Raw genomic sequence first — 16,883 nt, forward strand, 5'->3', positions numbered from 1 at the left:
CATGCTGTCCCTGTCCTGGGAGTGTTTGGTGGGGGCAGTGTAGAGGGAGCTTTACTTTGTATCTAACCCCGTGCTGTATCTGTCCTGGGATTGTTTGATGGGGACAGTGTAGAGGGAGCTTTACTCTGTATCTAACCCCGTGCTGTACCTGTCCTGTGAGTGATTGATGGGGACAGTGTAGAGGGAGCATCACTCTGTATCTAACCCCATGCTGTACCTGTCCTGGGAGTGTTTGACGGGGACAGTGTAAAGTGACCCATGCCTACCTTGTTCTACTCCAGTTACAATTGAAGCAAAGTTATCGTCCAAAAGTATCATATCAGCGGCATTCTTGGCAGCGTCTGATCCTGCGATCCCCATGGCAATTCCGATATCTGCTTTCTTCAGTGCTGGAGAGTCATTGACTCCATCTCCAGTAACAGCAACAATGGAGCCCTGTGAATGAGAGAGAGAGAGAGAGCGGAGCAAGGATTGGCATTAAACTCTGTCTGCAAGTCCTGCACGCTCTGCAACCCGGAGGGAAATCGAGCAACAACTGGGTGTCAGGCATGGCTCGTTCGAACATTTCCCTTTTCCCAACAACAACCTGCATTTCCGTACCACCTTAAACATCCCGAAATGCTTCCAAGTTGGACCCAAACAGTCAGTCAGTGAAGGGTAGAACTGGAGCCCTTCTTTCCACCCCTTATTTATGTCCGGAGTTACACATTATAAGCATGCACCTCCTCACCCAGTAACCCCAGTTGTCATCTGTTCCTCCTTATTGGAGCACAAGTAAGTTCCCATTTAATGCCCCATCTGAATACAACAAAACACAAGTACAGTTATACCCAACTCCAACAAGAGAGAATCTGACCGTCACATTCAACGTCATCACATTGACTAAATCTCCCCCACTCTCAGAATTCTGGGGGTTACTATTCATCAGAAAGTGAACGAGACCCAGCCACATAAATACTCTGGCTAACAGAGCAGGTCAGAGGCTGGAAATCCTTACTCCCCAATACCTGTCCATCACCTACAAGCCACAAGTGTGATGGGAATACTCTCCACTTGCCTGAATGAGTGTAGCTCCAACAAAATTCAAGAAAATTCCACAAATATTGGCTCCTTCCACCACCGACGGACAGTGGCAGCCATGTGCACCATCTACAGGATGCACCTCAGGAAATCACCAAGTTTGCTTATGCAGCACCTTCCAAACATACAACCACTGCCATCTAGAAGCACAAGAGCAGCAGATACCTGGAGTTTCGTCTCCAAATTACGTATGATCCTGACTTGGAAATATATTGGCCAGTCTTTCGGTATCGCTGGGTCAGAATCCTGGAACTCCCTCCCTGACAGCACTGTGGGTGAACCTCAGAGACTGCAGCAGATTTAAGAAGGCAGCTCACTCACTACCTTCTCATGGGGCAATTAGGGATGGACAACAATTTTGATTGAGCCAGCTAAGCCCAGATTCCGTACAAACGAATTTAGAAAAAAATTCAATAAACACACAATCACAATTCAGACAAAATTTGACCTCGAGCCGCATGAGGAGATATCGGGGCCAAGCGACCAAAAGTTTAGACAAAGAGGACAATTTTTAAGGAGCATCTCAAAGAAGGAGAGACAGAGTGAGAGGGGGAGACGGAGAGAGTGCGAGAGACAAACAGAACGAGAGACAGCGAGACAAAAAGAGAGAGAGGGAGTCAGAGAAACTGGATTAGAGGTTTAGGGAAGGAATTCCACAGCATAAGGACACACAGGCAGCTGAAGGCATGGCTGCCAATGCTGGAGCGATGGGAATCGGGGGATGCTCGAGAGGCTGGAATTGGAGAAGCACAAAGATCTCAGAGGATTGTAGGGGCTGGAGGAGGTTACAGCGATAGGGAGGGTTGTAGGGGCTGGAGGAGGTTAAAGAGATAGGGAGGGTTGTAGGGGCTGGAGGAGGTTACAGAGATAGGGAGGATTGTAGGGGCTGGAGGAGGTTACAGAGATAGGGAGGGTTGTAGGGGCTGGAGGAGGTTACAGAGATAGGGAGGATTGTAGGGACTGGAGGAGGTTACAGAGATAGGGAGGGTTGTAGGGGCTGGAGGAGGTTACAGAGATAGGGAAGGTTGTAGGGGCTGGAGGAGGTTACAGAGATAGGGAGGATTGTAGGGACTGGAGGAGGTTACAGAGATAGGGAAGGCTGTTGGGGGCTGGAGGAGGTTACAGAGATAGGGAGGATTGTAGGGACTGGAGGAAGTTACAGAGATAGGGAAGGTTATTGGGGGCTGGAGGCGGTAACAGAGATGGGGAGGGTTGTCGGCGCCAGAGGAGGTTACAGAGATAGGGAAAACTGTTGGGGGCTGGAGGAGGTTACAGAGATAGGGAGGATTGTAGGAACTGGAGGAGGTTACAGAGATAGGGAAGGCTGTTGGGGGCTGGAGGAGGTAACAGAGATGGGGAGGATTGTAGGGACTGGAGGAGGGTACAGAGATAGGGAAGGCTGTTGGGGGCTGGAGGAGGTAACAGAGATGGGGAGGGTTGTCGGAGCCAGAGGAGGTTACAGAGATAGGGAAAACTGTTGGGGGCTGGAGGAGGTTACAGAGATAGGGCTGTAGGGGGCTGGAAGCAGTTTCAGAAATAGGGTTGTAGGGGCTGGAGGAGGTTACAGAGATACGGGGGGAAATTGCCTCTCAACCAAGTTGGGGCCGAGAGCGACAAAAATGCAAACAGAGAGGGGGAGATGCAGCGAGAGACTTTGAGAGGGACTGGAACTCGGAGAATAAGAGATTCAGAAAGAGTTTGTTGGACTCAGTTTTACTCTCAGAGTAACACTGGGAATAGCCGAATAGCAATCATGCAGGTCATCCCCGGCACAATCGCGAGGCCTACTAACCTTCCCCCACTCAGTTACTGGCTATTCGGCTATTCCCAGTGTTACTCTGTGAGTTAGCTTCGGTTATATTGCTCCCCCAGGTTGAATATCTCACTCACCAGTTTCTGACAGCTCTCCACGATGATCAGTTTCTGTTGGGGTGAGGTTCGAGCAAACACGATCTCCGGGTGGGAACGTAACATATCCACCAGCTCATCCGAGGTCATGTCCTTCAGCTGACCTCCATTAATCACAGCCGCGCGGGCTTCCCTGCAGGTGACAAATCGTGAGCACTGTTACTGAGGCCCACCCCAAATTCCACTGCTCTTGGACCCCAATCAGTCAGGACCAGGAGGAGGCCCATTCAGCTCCTGCTCGAGCCTGTTACACAGGAACTGGCCGAGGCCCATTCAGCCCCTCGAGCCTGTTGTACAGGAACAGGAGGAGGCCCATTCATCCCCTTGAGCCTGTTACACAGGAACAGTAGGAGTCCCATTCATCCCCTTGAGCCTGTTACACAGGAACAGTAGGAGGCCCATTCAGACCACCTTGGTGTTTGCTACATGGAAACCAGAATGTGTCTGTGTAAACAGGGTTTGTCGGTTTGTAGCTGTGGCTCAACATTATCCAGGTTTTACCGTCTGTCCACCTGTTCAACAGGAATTCTCTTGCGCGCTGCGATATCCTCAACTGTCTCACTGCCTTCGGAGATGATGCCCACACTACCAGCGATCGCCTTGGCCGTGATGGGATGGTCACCGGTCACCATGATCACCTATAGACACAGCGACAGTAGTTAACACCAAGGAAAAGTCCAAAAGGATCCTCTCGCTTTCAACTAATCAACTCTCCCTCAGATCACCCATCCCTCCCGCAGATTACTGACCATTCCGGAAGATCACCGACCCCTCCCACAGATCACAGACCACACCCGCAGCTCACCGGCCCCTCCCACAGATCACCGATCCACCAGCAGATCACTGACCCCTCCCACAGATCACCGACCCCTCCCACAGATCACCGACCCCTCCCGCAGATCACAAACCCCTCCCACAGATCAACGACCCCTCCCACAGATCACCGACCCCTCCCACAGATCACCGACCCCTCCCACAGATCAACGACCCCTCCCACAGATCACCGACCCCTCCCACAGATCACCGACCCCTCCCACAGATCACCGACCTCTCCCGCAGATCACCGACCTCTCCCGCAGATCACCGACCCCTCCCGCAGATCACCGACCCCTCCCGCAGATCACCGACCCCTCCCGCAGATCACCGACCCCTCCCGCAGATCACCGACCCCTCCCGCAGATCACTGATCCCACCCGCAGATCACCGACCCCTCCCGCAGATCACCGACCCCTCCCACAGATCACAGACCCCTCCCACAGATCACAGACCCCACCCGCAGATCACCGACCCCTCCCACAGATCACCGACCCCAACCTCAGATCACCGACCCCACCCGCAGATCACCGACCCCTCCCACAGATCACAGACCCCTACCACAGATCACAGACCCCACCCGCAGATCACCGACCCCTCCCACAGATCACCGACCCCAACCGCAGATCACCGATCCCACCCGCAGATCACCGACCCCTCCCGCAGATCACCGACCCCTCCCGCAGATCACTGATCCCACCCACAGATCACCGACCCCACCCACAGATCACCGACCCCTCCCACAGATCACCGACCCCTCCCACAGATCACAGACCCCTCCCACAGATCACCGACCCCTCCCGCAGATCACCGACCCCACCCACAGATCACCGACCCCACCCGCAGATCACCGACCCCTCCCGCAGATCACCGACCCCTCCCGCAGATCACTGATCCCACCCGCAGAGCACCGACCCCTCCCGCAGATCACCGACCCCTCCCACAGATCACCGACCCCTCCCACAGATCACCGACCCCTCCCGCAGATCACCGACCCCTCCCGCAGATCACTGATCCCACCCGCAGATCACCGACCCCTCCCACAGATCACGGACCCCTCCCGCAGATCACCGACCCCACCTGGAGATCACCGACCCCTACCGCAGATCACCGACCCCTCCCGCAGATCACCGACTCCTCCCACAGATCACCAACCTCACCTGGAGATCACCGACCCCACCCACAGATCACCGACCCCTCCCGCAGATCACCGACCCCAACCGCAGATCACCGACCCCACCCACAGATCACCGACCCCACCCGCAGATCACCGACCCCTCCCGCAGATCACCGACCCCAGCCGCAGATCACCAACCTCACCTGGAGATCACCGACCCCTCCCGCAGATCACCAACCCCAACCGCAGATCACTGACCCCTCCCGCAGATCACCGACCCCACCCACAGATCACCGACCCCACCCGCAGATCACCAATTCCACCCACAGATCACTGACCCCTCCCGCAGATCACCGACCCCTCCCGCAGATCACCAATCCCACCCGCAGATCACCGACCCCTCCCGCAGATCACCGACCCCACCCGCAGATCACCAATCCCACCCACAGATCACCGACCCCTCCCGCAGATCACCAACCCCAACCGCAGATCACTGACCCCTCCCGCAGATCACTGACCCCTCCCGCAGATCACCGACCCCTCCCGCAGATCACCAATCCCACCCGCAGATCACCGACCCCACCCGCAGATCACCGACCCCACCCGCAGATCAACAACCCCTCCCGCAGATCACCGACCCCTCCCGCAGATCACCGACCCCTCCCGCAGATCACCGACCCCACCCGCAGATCACCGACCCCACCTCTAATCTCCGACTCCACCTTCTAATCTCCGATCCCTCCCGCAGATCACCGATCCACCCGCAGATCACCGACCCCTCCAGCAGATCACGGACCCCACCCGCAGATCACGGACCCCTCCCGCAGATCACGGATCCCACCAGCAGATCACCGACCCCACCAGCAGATCACCGACCCCACCCTCTAATCTCCGACTCCACCCTCTAATCTCCGACTCCACCCTCTAATCTCCGATCCCTCCTGCAGATCGCCGACCCTTATCCCAGCCCTCAAGTCACTTACCCTCAAAAACCTCTCCCCGCCCTCCTCCTCCACTTCAGTTTTATTCTCCCCTACCAGCAACATGTCCTTGCATAGAAACGGCCCAAACCCCTTGATTAGATTCCAGTCTGTAAATCACTCCCAGGTATCTGTTATTTTATATATAATCTACCCCGAACACCTCAATTAGATTCCAGTCTGTAACTCACACACGAGTATCTGTTACTCTATATATAAACCACCCCAAACTCCTCCATTAGATTCCAGTCTGTAACTCACACAGAAGTATCTGTTATTCTCTATATAAACCACCCTGAACCCCTCGATCAGATTATAGTCTGTAACTCACTCCTGGGTATCTGTTATTCTATATATAGTAAGAAGTCTTACAACACCAGGTTAAAGTCCAACAGGTTTGTTTCAAACACGAGCTTTCGGAGCACGGCTCCTTCTTCAGGTGAATGGAAAGGCTTGTTCCAGAAATGTTTATATAGACACAGTCAGAGATGCCCCGGAATGCGAGCACCTGCAGGCAATCAAATCATCAAAGATGCAGAGAGAGAGGTAACTCCAGGTTAAAGAGGTGTGAATTGTCCCAAGCCAGTTCAGTCGGTAGGCCTCTGCAAGTCCAGGCTTGTTGGTGGGGGCCGAATGTAATGCGACATGAATCCCAGATCCCGGTTGAGTCCGCATTCATGCGTGCGGAACTTAGCTATAAGTTTTTGCTCAGCAATTTTGCGTTGTCGCGTCTCCTGAAGGCCTCCTTGTAGAATGCTGACCCGGAGATCAGAGGCTGAATGTCCTTGACTGCTGAAGTGTTCCCCAACTGGAAGGGAACAGTCCTGCCTGTTGATAGTCGCACGATGCCCGTTTATTCGTTGTCGCAGTGTCTGCATGGTCTCGCCAATGTACCACGCTTCGGGACATCCTTTCCTGCAGCGTATGAGGTAGACTACATTGGTCGAGTCGCACGAGTATGCGCCGCGTACCTGGTGGGTGGTGTTTCCACGTGTAATGGTGGTGTCCATGTCGATGATCTGGCATGTCTTGCAGAGATTACCCTGGCAGGGTTTTGTGGTGTTGTGGTTGCTGTTCTGAAGGCTGGGTAATTTGCTGCAAACAATGGTTTGTTTGAGGTTGCGCGGTTGTTTGAAGGCCAGTAGTGGGGGTGTGGGGATGACCTTGGCAAGATGTCCATCCTCGCTGATGATGTGTTGGAGGCTGCGAAGAAGATGTCGTAGTTTCTCCGCCCCAGGAAAGTACTGGACGACGAAGGGTACTCTGTCAGTGGTGTCCCGTGTTTGTCTTCTGAGGAGGTCGGTGCGGTTTTTTGCTGTGGCGCGGTGGAACTGTCGATCAATGAGTCGAGCGCCATATCCCGTTCGTACGAGGGCATCTTTCAGCATCTGTAGGTGTCTGTTGCGCTCCTCCTTGTCTGAGCAGATCCTGTGTATACGGAGGGCTTGTCCATAGGGGATGGCTTCTTTAATGTGTTTCGGGTGAAAGCTGGAGAAGTGGAGCATCGTGAGATTATCTGTGGGCTTGCGGTAAAGCGAGGTGCTGAGGTGACCGTCCTTGATGGAAACGAGTGTGTCCAAGAATGGAACTGAATTTGGAGAATAGTCCATGGTGAGTTTGATGGTGGGATGGAACTTATTGATGTCATCGTGTAGTCGTTTCAGTGATGTCTCGCCGTGGGTCCAAAGGAAAAAAATGTCATCGATGTATCTGGTGTATAGCATCGGTTGAAAGTCCTGTGTGGTGAGGAAGTCCTGTTCAAACTTGTGCATGAAGATGTTGGCATATTGAGGTGCAAATTTGGTCCCCATGGCTGTTCCGTGCGTCTGGATGAAGAATTTGTTGTCGAAGGTGAAGACGTTGTGGTCTAGAATGAAACGGATGAGTTGCAGAATTGCGTCTGGAGATTGGCAGTTGTCGGTGTTGAGGACTGAGGCTGTTGCAGCAATGCCGTCGTCATGGGGGATGCTGGTGTAGAGTGCCGAGACATCCATTGTGACGAGGAATGTTCCTGGTTCAACTGGTCCATGGGTGCTGAGTTTCTGTAGGAAGTCCGTCGTGTCGCGACAGAAGCTGGGTGTACCTTGTACGATGGGTTTCAAGATGCCCTCGATGTGGCCAGAGAGGTTCTCACACAGGGTCCCATTGCCTGAAACGATAGGACGGCCTGGTGTGTTGGCCTTGTGTATTTTCGGGAGGCAGTAGAGATCTCCAATGCGGGGATTACGTGGGATGAGAGCACGTAGGGTGTTCTGAAGGTCTGGATCTAAGGTCTTGATCAGTCCCCATCAGTCTCGCGGCAGATACGGAGGAATTCATCAGGCGAATGAGGCTCCGGGAATTCTTCCACAGACCCCAAGAGGCCGACAGCGAACCCAGGGACACGACCAATGAACCGGAACAGCAGACCGCGAGATCTGCAGTGCAGCAACCGAAAAGGAAAGAGTCAAATTGGACCCCTCCGGAAGGCCGCTGCCCTAGACTCGACATGTATGCTCAAGCCGTCAGAAGTCGTGTCAATGCCAGATTCATCACTCGCAATCACAAGGCAGCCTCAAACGTCACCCAAGCACAACGCAACGCCATCCGCACTCTCAAGACCAACCGCAACATCGTCATCAAACCAGCAGACAAAGGAGGGGCCACCGTCATACTGAACAGAACAGACTACTGCAAAGAAGTATACCGACAACTCGACAACCAGGAACACTACAGGCAGGTACCCGCAGATCCAACCAAGGAACACATCCGCCAACTCAGCAGACTGATCAAGACCTTAGATCCAGACCTTCAGAACACCCTACGTGCTCTCATCCCACGTAATCCCCGCATTGGAGATCTCTACTGCCTCCCGAAAATACACAAGGCCAACACACCAGGCCGTCCTATCGTTTCAGGCAATGGGACCCTGTGTGAGAACCTCTCTGGCCACATCGAGGGCATCTTGAAACCCATCGTACAAGGTACACCCAGCTTCTGTCGCGACACGACGGACTTCCTACAGAAACTCAGCACCCATGGACCAGTTGAACCAGGAACATTCCTCGTCACAATGGATGTCTCGGCACTCTACACCAGCATCCCCCATGACGACGGCATTGCTGCAACAGCCTCAGTCCTCAACACCGACAACTGCCAATCTCCAGACGCAATTCTGCAACTCATCCGTTTCATTCTAGACCACAACGTCTTCACCTTCGACAACAAATTCTTCATCCAGACGCACGGAACAGCCATGGGGACCAAATTTGCACCTCAATATGCCAACATCTTCATGCACAAGTTTGAACAGGACTTCCTCACCACACAGGACTTTCAACCGATGCTATACACCAGATACATCGATGACATTTTTTTCCTTTGGACCCACGGCGAGACATCACTGAAACGACTACACGATGACATCAATAAGTTCCATCCCACCATCAAACTCACCATGGACTATTCTCCAAATTCAGTTCCATTCTTGGACACACTCGTTTCCATCAAGGACGGTCACCTCAGCACCTCGCTTTACCGCAAGCCCACAGATAATCTCACGATGCTCCACTTCTCCAGCTTTCACCCGAAACACATTAAAGAAGCCATCCCCTATGGACAAGCCCTCCGTATACACAGGATCTGCTCAGACAAGGAGGAGCGCAACAGACACCTACAGATGCTGAAAGATGCCCTCGTACGAACGGGATATGGCGCTCGACTCATTGATCGACAGTTCCACCGCGCCACAGCAAAAAACCGCACCGACCTCCTCAGAAGACAAACACGGGACACCACTGACAGAGTACCCTTCGTCGTCCAGTACTTTCCTGGGGCGGAGAAACTACGACATCTTCTTCGCAGCCTCCAACACATCATCAGCGAGGATGGACATCTTGCCAAGGTCATCCCCACACCCCCACTACTGGCCTTCAAACAACCGCGCAACCTCAAACAAACCATTGTTTGCAGCAAATTACCCAGCCTTCAGAACAGCAACCACAACACCACAAAACCCTGCCAGGGTAATCTCTGCAAGACATGCCAGATCATCGACATGGACACCACCATTACACGTGGAAACACCACCCACCAGGTACGCGGCGCATACTCGTGCGACTCGACCAATGTAGTCTACCTCATACGCTGCAGGAAAGGATGTCCCGAAGCGTGGTACATTGGCGAGACCATGCAGACACTGCGACAACGAATAAACGGGCATCGTGCGACTATCAACAGGCAGGACTGTTCCCTTCCAGTTGGGGAACACTTCAGCAGTCAACGACATTCAGCCTCTGATCTCCGGGTCAGCATTCTACAAGGAGGCCTTCAGGAGACGCGACAACGCAAAATTGCTGAGCAAAAACTTATAGCTAAGTTCCGCACGCATGAATGCGGACTCAACCGGGATCTGGGATTCATGTCGCATTACATTCGGCCCCCACCAACAAGCCTGGACTTGCAGAGGCCTACCGACTGAACTGGCTTGGGACAATTCACACCTCTTTAACCTGGAGTTACCTCTCTCTCTGCATCTTTGATGATTTGATTGCCTGCAGGTGCTCGCATTCCGGGGCATCTCTGACTGTGTCTATATAAACATTTCTGGAACAAGCCTTTCCATTCACCTGAAGAAGGAGCCGTGCTCCGAAAGCTCGTGTTTGAAACAAACCTGTTGGACTTTAACCTGGTGTTGTAAGACTTCTTACTGTGCTCACCCCAGTCCAACGCCGGCATCTCCACATCATTCTATATATAAACCACCCTGAACCCCTCGATTAGACTCCAGTCTGTAACTCACTCCTGGGTATCTGTTATTTTATACATAAACACCCCCGAACCGCTCGATTAGATTATAGTCTGTAACTCGTTCCCGAGTATCTGTTATTCTATATATAAACCACCCCGAGCCCCCCCCCCCCCCCCCCCCCCCCCAATTAAGCCATCCCATATCGCTGAATTGGATTGAGTTGATCAGTCTGGTGGCACCTACCCTGATACCTGCCGTCCTACATTTAACCACAGCATCTGGTACAGTTGCTCTGGGAGGATCAATCATCGAGATGAGCCCGTCGAAACACAGTCCGCTGGTGGGGAAATTCATCTCATCCGTGTCAAAGCTGAATCCTCGGGGAAATTCCTTCTCCATCAGGTACATGTGACAGAATCCTAGGTACAAGAGGTACTGGTTAGATTAAACCTACACCGCCTCTTGGTTTGACGGCATTTGGAACACAGTGAACTGTTCTGGTGTTGAAGGAACAGTCCCCAACCACACAAGCCTCCTCCCAACCCCATTTTCATCTCTCCCCCCCATCAACATATCCTTTTATGCCTCTCTCCCCTATATGTTTAGCCAACTTCTCCCTTAAATACATCAACACGATTCACCTCAACCACCCACCATGGGACTGCATCCCACATTCTCCCCATTCCCCTTGGGGGCGAGTCCAGCATTCTCCCCATGGGAGCGAGTCCAACATTCTCCCCATTGGAGTGAGTTTCACTTTCTCCCCACTCCCCATGGGAGCAAGTTCCACATTCTCCCCACTCCCTGAAATAGCGAGTTCCACATTCTCCTCTCTATGTCTCTCTCTCTGTTTCTGTGTTCCTCTCTGTCTCTCTCTCTCCCTGACTCTTTCTCCCTGTCCACCTCTCTGTCTCTCTCTGCCTCTCTATCTCCATCTCTCTGTCTGTCTCCCTCTCTCTGTCTGTCTCCCTCTCTCTCTGGGCACGAGTATTGCTAGTGTCACATGGGAGGTTTAAACTAGTATGGCAGGGGGGTGGGTACATGAGCAATAGGTCAGAAGGTGAAAAGATTGAGGGAGAACTAGGGAATAGGGCCAGTATGGCTCTGAGGAAGAGCAGACAGGGAGATGTTGCTGAAAACAATGGGTCTGGTGGCCTGAAGTGCATATGTTTTAATGCAAGAAGTATAACAGGTAAAGCCGTTGAATTTAGACCTTGGGTTAGTACCTGGAACTATGATGTTGTTGCCATTGCAGAGGCCTGGTTGAGGGAAGGATAGGATTGGCAGCTAAACGTTCCAGGATTTAGATGTTTCATGCAGGATAAAGGGAGATGTAAAAGGGGTGGAGGAGTTGCGCTACTGGTTAGGGAGAATATCACAGCTGTACTGCGGGAGGACACCGTAGAGGGCAGCGAGGCTATATGGGTAGAGATCAGGAATAAGAAAGGTGCAGTCAAAATGTTGGGGGTTTACACAGGCCATCAACAGCCAGCGGGAGATAGAGGAGCAGATAGGTAGACAGATTTTGGGAAGGAGTAAAAGCAACAGGGCTGTTGTGATGGGAGAGTTTAACTTCCCCAATATTGACTGGGACTCACTTAGTGCTAGGGGCTTGGACGGGGCAGAGTTTGTAAGGAGCATCCAGGAGGGCTTCTTAAAACAATATGTAGATAGTCCAACTAGGGAAGGGGCTATACTGGACCTGGTATTGGGGAATGAGCCCGGCCAGGTGGTAGAAGTTTCAGTAGGGGAGCATTTCGGGAACAGTGACCACAATTCAGTAAGTTTTAAAGTGCTGGTGGGCAAGGAATAAAGTGGTCCTAGGGTGAATGTGCTAAATTGGGGGAAGGTTAATTATAACAATATTAGGTGGGAACTGAAGAACCTAGATTGGGGGCGGATGTTTGACGGTAAATCAACAACTGACATGTGGGAGGCTTTCAAATGTCAGTTGAAAGGAATTCAGGACCGGCATGTTCCTGTGCAGGCGAAGGATAAATACGGCAAATTTCAGGAACCTTGGATAACGAGAGATATTGTAGGCCTCGTCAAAAAGATAAAGGAGGCATTTTTCAGGGCTAGAAGGATGGGAACAGACAAAGCCTGTGTGGAATATAAGGAAAATAGGAAAGAACTTAAGCAAGGAGTCAGGAGGGCTAAAAGGGGTCACGAAAAGTCATTGGCAAATAGGGTTAAGGAAAATCCCAAAGCTTTTTACACGTACATAAAAAGCAAGAGGATAGCCAGGGAAAGGGTGGGCCCACTGTAGGACTGGTGAGGGAATCTATGTGTGGAGCCAGAGGAAATGGATGAGGCACTAAATGAATACTTTGCATCAGTATTCACCAAAGAGAAGGAAGTAGTGGATGTTGAGTCTGGAGAAGGGTGTGTAGATAGCCTGGGTCACATTGAGATCCAAAAAGACGAGGTGTTGGGCGTCTTGAAAAATATTAAGGTAGATAAGTCCCCAGGGCCTGATGGGATCTACCCCAGAATACTGAAGGGGGCTAGAGAGGAAATTGCTGAGGCCTTGACAGAAATCTTTGGATCCTCACTGTCTTCAGGTGACGTCCCGGAGGACTGGAGAATAGCCAGTGTTGTTCTTTGTTTAAGAAGGGTCGCAAGGATAATCCAGGGAACTACAGGCCGGTGAGTCTTAAGACAGTGGTAGGGAAATTACTGGAGAGAATTCTTTAAGACAGGATCTACCCCCATTTGGAAGCAAAACGTATTAGCGTATTAGCATGGTTTTGTGAAGAGGAGGTTGTGTCTAACTAACTTGATAGAGTTTTTCGAGGAGGTCACAAAGATGATTGATGCAGGAAGGGCAATAGATATTGTCTATGTGGACTTCAGTAAGGCCTTTGACTAGGTCCCTCATGGCAGACTGGTACAAAAGGTGAAGTCTCACAGGATCAGGGGTGAGCTGGCAAGATGGATACAGAACTGGCTAGGTCATAGAAGGCAGAGAGTAGCAATGGAGGGCTGTGACTGGTGGTGTTCCGCAGGGATCAGTGCTGGGACCATTGCTGTTCATAGTATATATAAATGATTTGGAGGAAAATGTAACTGGTCCGATTAGTAAGTTTGCAGACGACACAAAGGTTGCTGGAATAGCGGATAGCGATGAGGACTGTCAGAGGATACAACAGGATTTAGATCATTTGGAGACTTGGGCAGAGAGATGGTAGATGGAGTTTAATCCGGACAAATGTGAGGTAATGCATTTTGGAAGGTCTAATGCAGGTAGGGAATATACAGTGAATGGTAGAACCCTCAAGGGTATTGACAGTCAAAGAGATCTAGGTGTATAGGTCCACAGGTCACTGAAAGGGGCAACACAGGTGGAGAAGGTAGTCAAGAAGGCATAGGGCATGCTTGCCTTCAGCATAAAAATTGGCAAGTCATGTTGCAGCTGTATAGAACCTTAGTTAGGCCACACTTGGAGCATAGTGTTCAATTCTGGTCGCCACACTACCAGAAGGATGTGGAGGCTTTAGAGAGGCTGCAGAAGAGATTTACAAGGTTGTTGCCTGGTATGGAGGGCATTAGCTATGAGGAGAGGTTGAATAAACTCGGTTTGTTCTCACTGGAACGACGGAGGTTGAGGGGCGACCTGATAGAGGTCTACAGAATTATGAGGGGCATAAACAGAGTGGATAGTCAGATGTTTTTTCCCAGGGTAGAGGGGTCAATTACTAGGGGGCATATGTTTAAGGTGCGAGGGGCAAGGTTTAGAGGAGATGTACAAGGCAAGTTTTTTACACAGAGGGTAGTGGGTGCCTGGAACTCGCTGCCGGAGGAGGTGGTGGAAGCAGGGACGATAGTGGCATTTAAGGGACATCTTGACAAATACATGGATAGGATGGGAATAGAGAGATACAGACCCCCCACTCTCTTTAAGATGGTCTTTTCAGAGTGACCTCTTTGACCGGGCTTTTGGCTGCCTATCCCTTGTATTTCCTGATGTGAGTCGGAGTCACATTTCATCGTTCTGACTGACCCTCATGTGAAGTAGATTGGGATAATTTTGCCAGTTAAAAGAGAAACAACGCTGCCGGTTGTCATTGTATTTACCCAGAACCCTCTCCCCGAGCCCCCCGAGGTCCATGTACGCTGTTTGAAATGCTTCTTTCCACTGTTCGTCCAGTGGTAATTCTTGTCCCTTGATCATGATGGTCGAACTGCGTTCAAGGATACGTTCCGGAGCTCCCTTCATCACCATTAGGTAACGTAGGTCCAATGGGTCCTCCATTTCGTGAATTGATAGCTGCCAGAGTCACAAAGAATCACATTCAGTTAAAACAAATCTACATCACAGAAGCAGGCCATTCAACCCATCTGCTCTGTGCTGGTGTTCCAGCCCCACACAAGCCTCTTCCTACCCCTCTCTTCATCTCCCCCATTACCATAGCCTTCTATTCTTCTCCCCCTTAAATACATCAACATTATTCACCTCACCCACTCCCTGTGGGAGCGAGTCCCACATTCTCCTCACTCCTGTGGGAGCAAGTCCCACATTCTCCTCACTCCCTGTGGGAGCAAGTCCCACATTCTCCTCACTCCCTGTGGGAGCAAGTCCCACATTCTCCTCACTCCCTGTGGCAGCAAGTCCCACATTCTCCCCACTCCATGTGGCAGCGCATCTCACATTCTCTCCACTCCCTATGGGAGCAAGTCCCACATTCTCTCCACTCCCCATGGGAGCAAGTCCCGCATTCTCCACACTCCCCCTGTGAACGAGTCCCACATTCTTCCCACTCCCCCTGGGAGCAAGTCCCACATTCTCCCCAGTCTCTGTGGGAGCGAGTCCCAGATTCTTGGAGTGAAGAAGTTTCTCCTGAATTCCCCATCGGATTTGTTAGCGAGTGCTGCACAAATCCTGAGTCAAACCCCATGTCTGACCTCACTGACCCTGGATCTGACCTCACTGACTCCAAGTCTAACCTCACTGAATGCCTTGTGACTTCACTGAACCCGTGTCTGACCTCACTGACCCCTGCCTGATTTCACTGTCTCAACCTGTGTCTGACCTGTACTGTTCCTGTGTCTGACCTCCATATGACGTCACTGACTCGTTTATGGTCCTTTGTTGGACCCCTGGTCTGAACTCACTGACCCATTGTCTGACCTCAGGTTTGACCTCACTGACCTGTGTGAACTCACTGACCCCAAGTCTGACCCTCCTGACCCCTGTCTGACCTCGCTGACTGTAGGCCTGACCCCTCTGATTCCAATCTGACCCTACTAACCTCTTATCTGACCTCACTGAACCCTGTCTGAACTGCACTGATCCCTCTCTAACCTCACTGATTCACTGACCCCCATGTCTAGCCTTATTGACCCCTTGTCTGATGTATACTCACCCCTGTCTTACCTCCCTAAACCCCTGTCTCACCACACTAGTCCTTGTTTCACCTCACTGACCCCAGGTCTGACCTCGTTAACCTATATCTGACCCCATGTCTGACCACAACGCCCCCCCCCGTACAGGCTCCAGATTCTTGCTCAGTTCTCTCAGCTCCACTCCACTGGCATGAGCTCCCAGCTGGTCCCCCTCACCTGGAACTTGTTGGTGGAGTTGAAGGGAATCTCACAAATCTTCTTGAATCGATGGCGATAATCCATAACATTGCCAATGGTCAGCTCGGTGAATTTCAAAAGTGCCGTCTCAGAGGCATCTCCAATGACCTCTCTCTGAATGGAAGAGAGTGAGGGAACAGGTCAGAAATCCCTCCTGCCCATTAGATGTTAAAGAGCGCGGTGAACTTTATACCTCCCAAAATCCCACAGGAGGAGATCAATGACCCGGGTCGTCTACTTGCTGCTGTGAAGACACTGGGGAAACTCCCCCCCCCCCCCTGTCTCTCTCTCGCCCCCTGTCTCTCTCTCTCTCTCCCCATTCTCCCCTCCCCATACCCTTGCTCGTCTTGTGGGGTAGCGACCAAGCTGTGTGAGCTGATCTTAGACAGAGCTCGAGCTCGAGTCCGTCTGGAGGAAATATCATGTAGGGGTTCCTGACCGTGAATACAATCCGAGGTGACAGCTCACAAGTGCTGCTGGAGTCATGAGCTATACTCTGGATCGGAGATTTTATTCCGATCCCAGACTAGACCCAACAGCGGCGAGGATACTGGACTGAAACCCCAATATTTTAATTTTGTAAGATTATGAGGAAAGGATACCTTGCACCGGCAGTGATTACATGAAGAAATAGGGACATGGTATATTTAAACAACTTTATTATTAACACAAT

General features: G+C 51.7%; 1 protein-coding gene across 2 annotated transcripts in view; it reads right to left on the minus strand.

Moving 5' to 3' along the window:
• The window catches only part of LOC119974399 (potassium-transporting ATPase alpha chain 1), a 62,911-nt gene that overhangs the window by 21,142 nt on the left and 24,886 nt on the right, over window positions 1-16,883 (minus strand). For both annotated transcript variants that reach the window (XM_038813223.1, XM_038813222.1), the window contains exons 10-15: window positions 16,190-16,324; window positions 14,705-14,897; window positions 10,871-11,046; window positions 3,490-3,626; window positions 2,971-3,121; window positions 267-435 (exon numbers count right to left, since the gene is read on the minus strand). In XM_038813223.1, coding sequence (XP_038669151.1) covers window positions 267-435; window positions 2,971-3,121; window positions 3,490-3,626; window positions 10,871-11,046; window positions 14,705-14,897; window positions 16,190-16,324 — 961 coding nt within the window. The remainder of the gene's footprint in view (window positions 1-266; window positions 436-2,970; window positions 3,122-3,489; window positions 3,627-10,870; window positions 11,047-14,704; window positions 14,898-16,189; window positions 16,325-16,883) is intronic.

The sequence above is a fragment of the Scyliorhinus canicula genome, chromosome 12, assembly GCF_902713615.1.
Source record: "Scyliorhinus canicula chromosome 12, sScyCan1.1, whole genome shotgun sequence".
Lineage (NCBI taxonomy): Eukaryota > Metazoa > Chordata > Chondrichthyes > Carcharhiniformes > Scyliorhinidae > Scyliorhinus > Scyliorhinus canicula.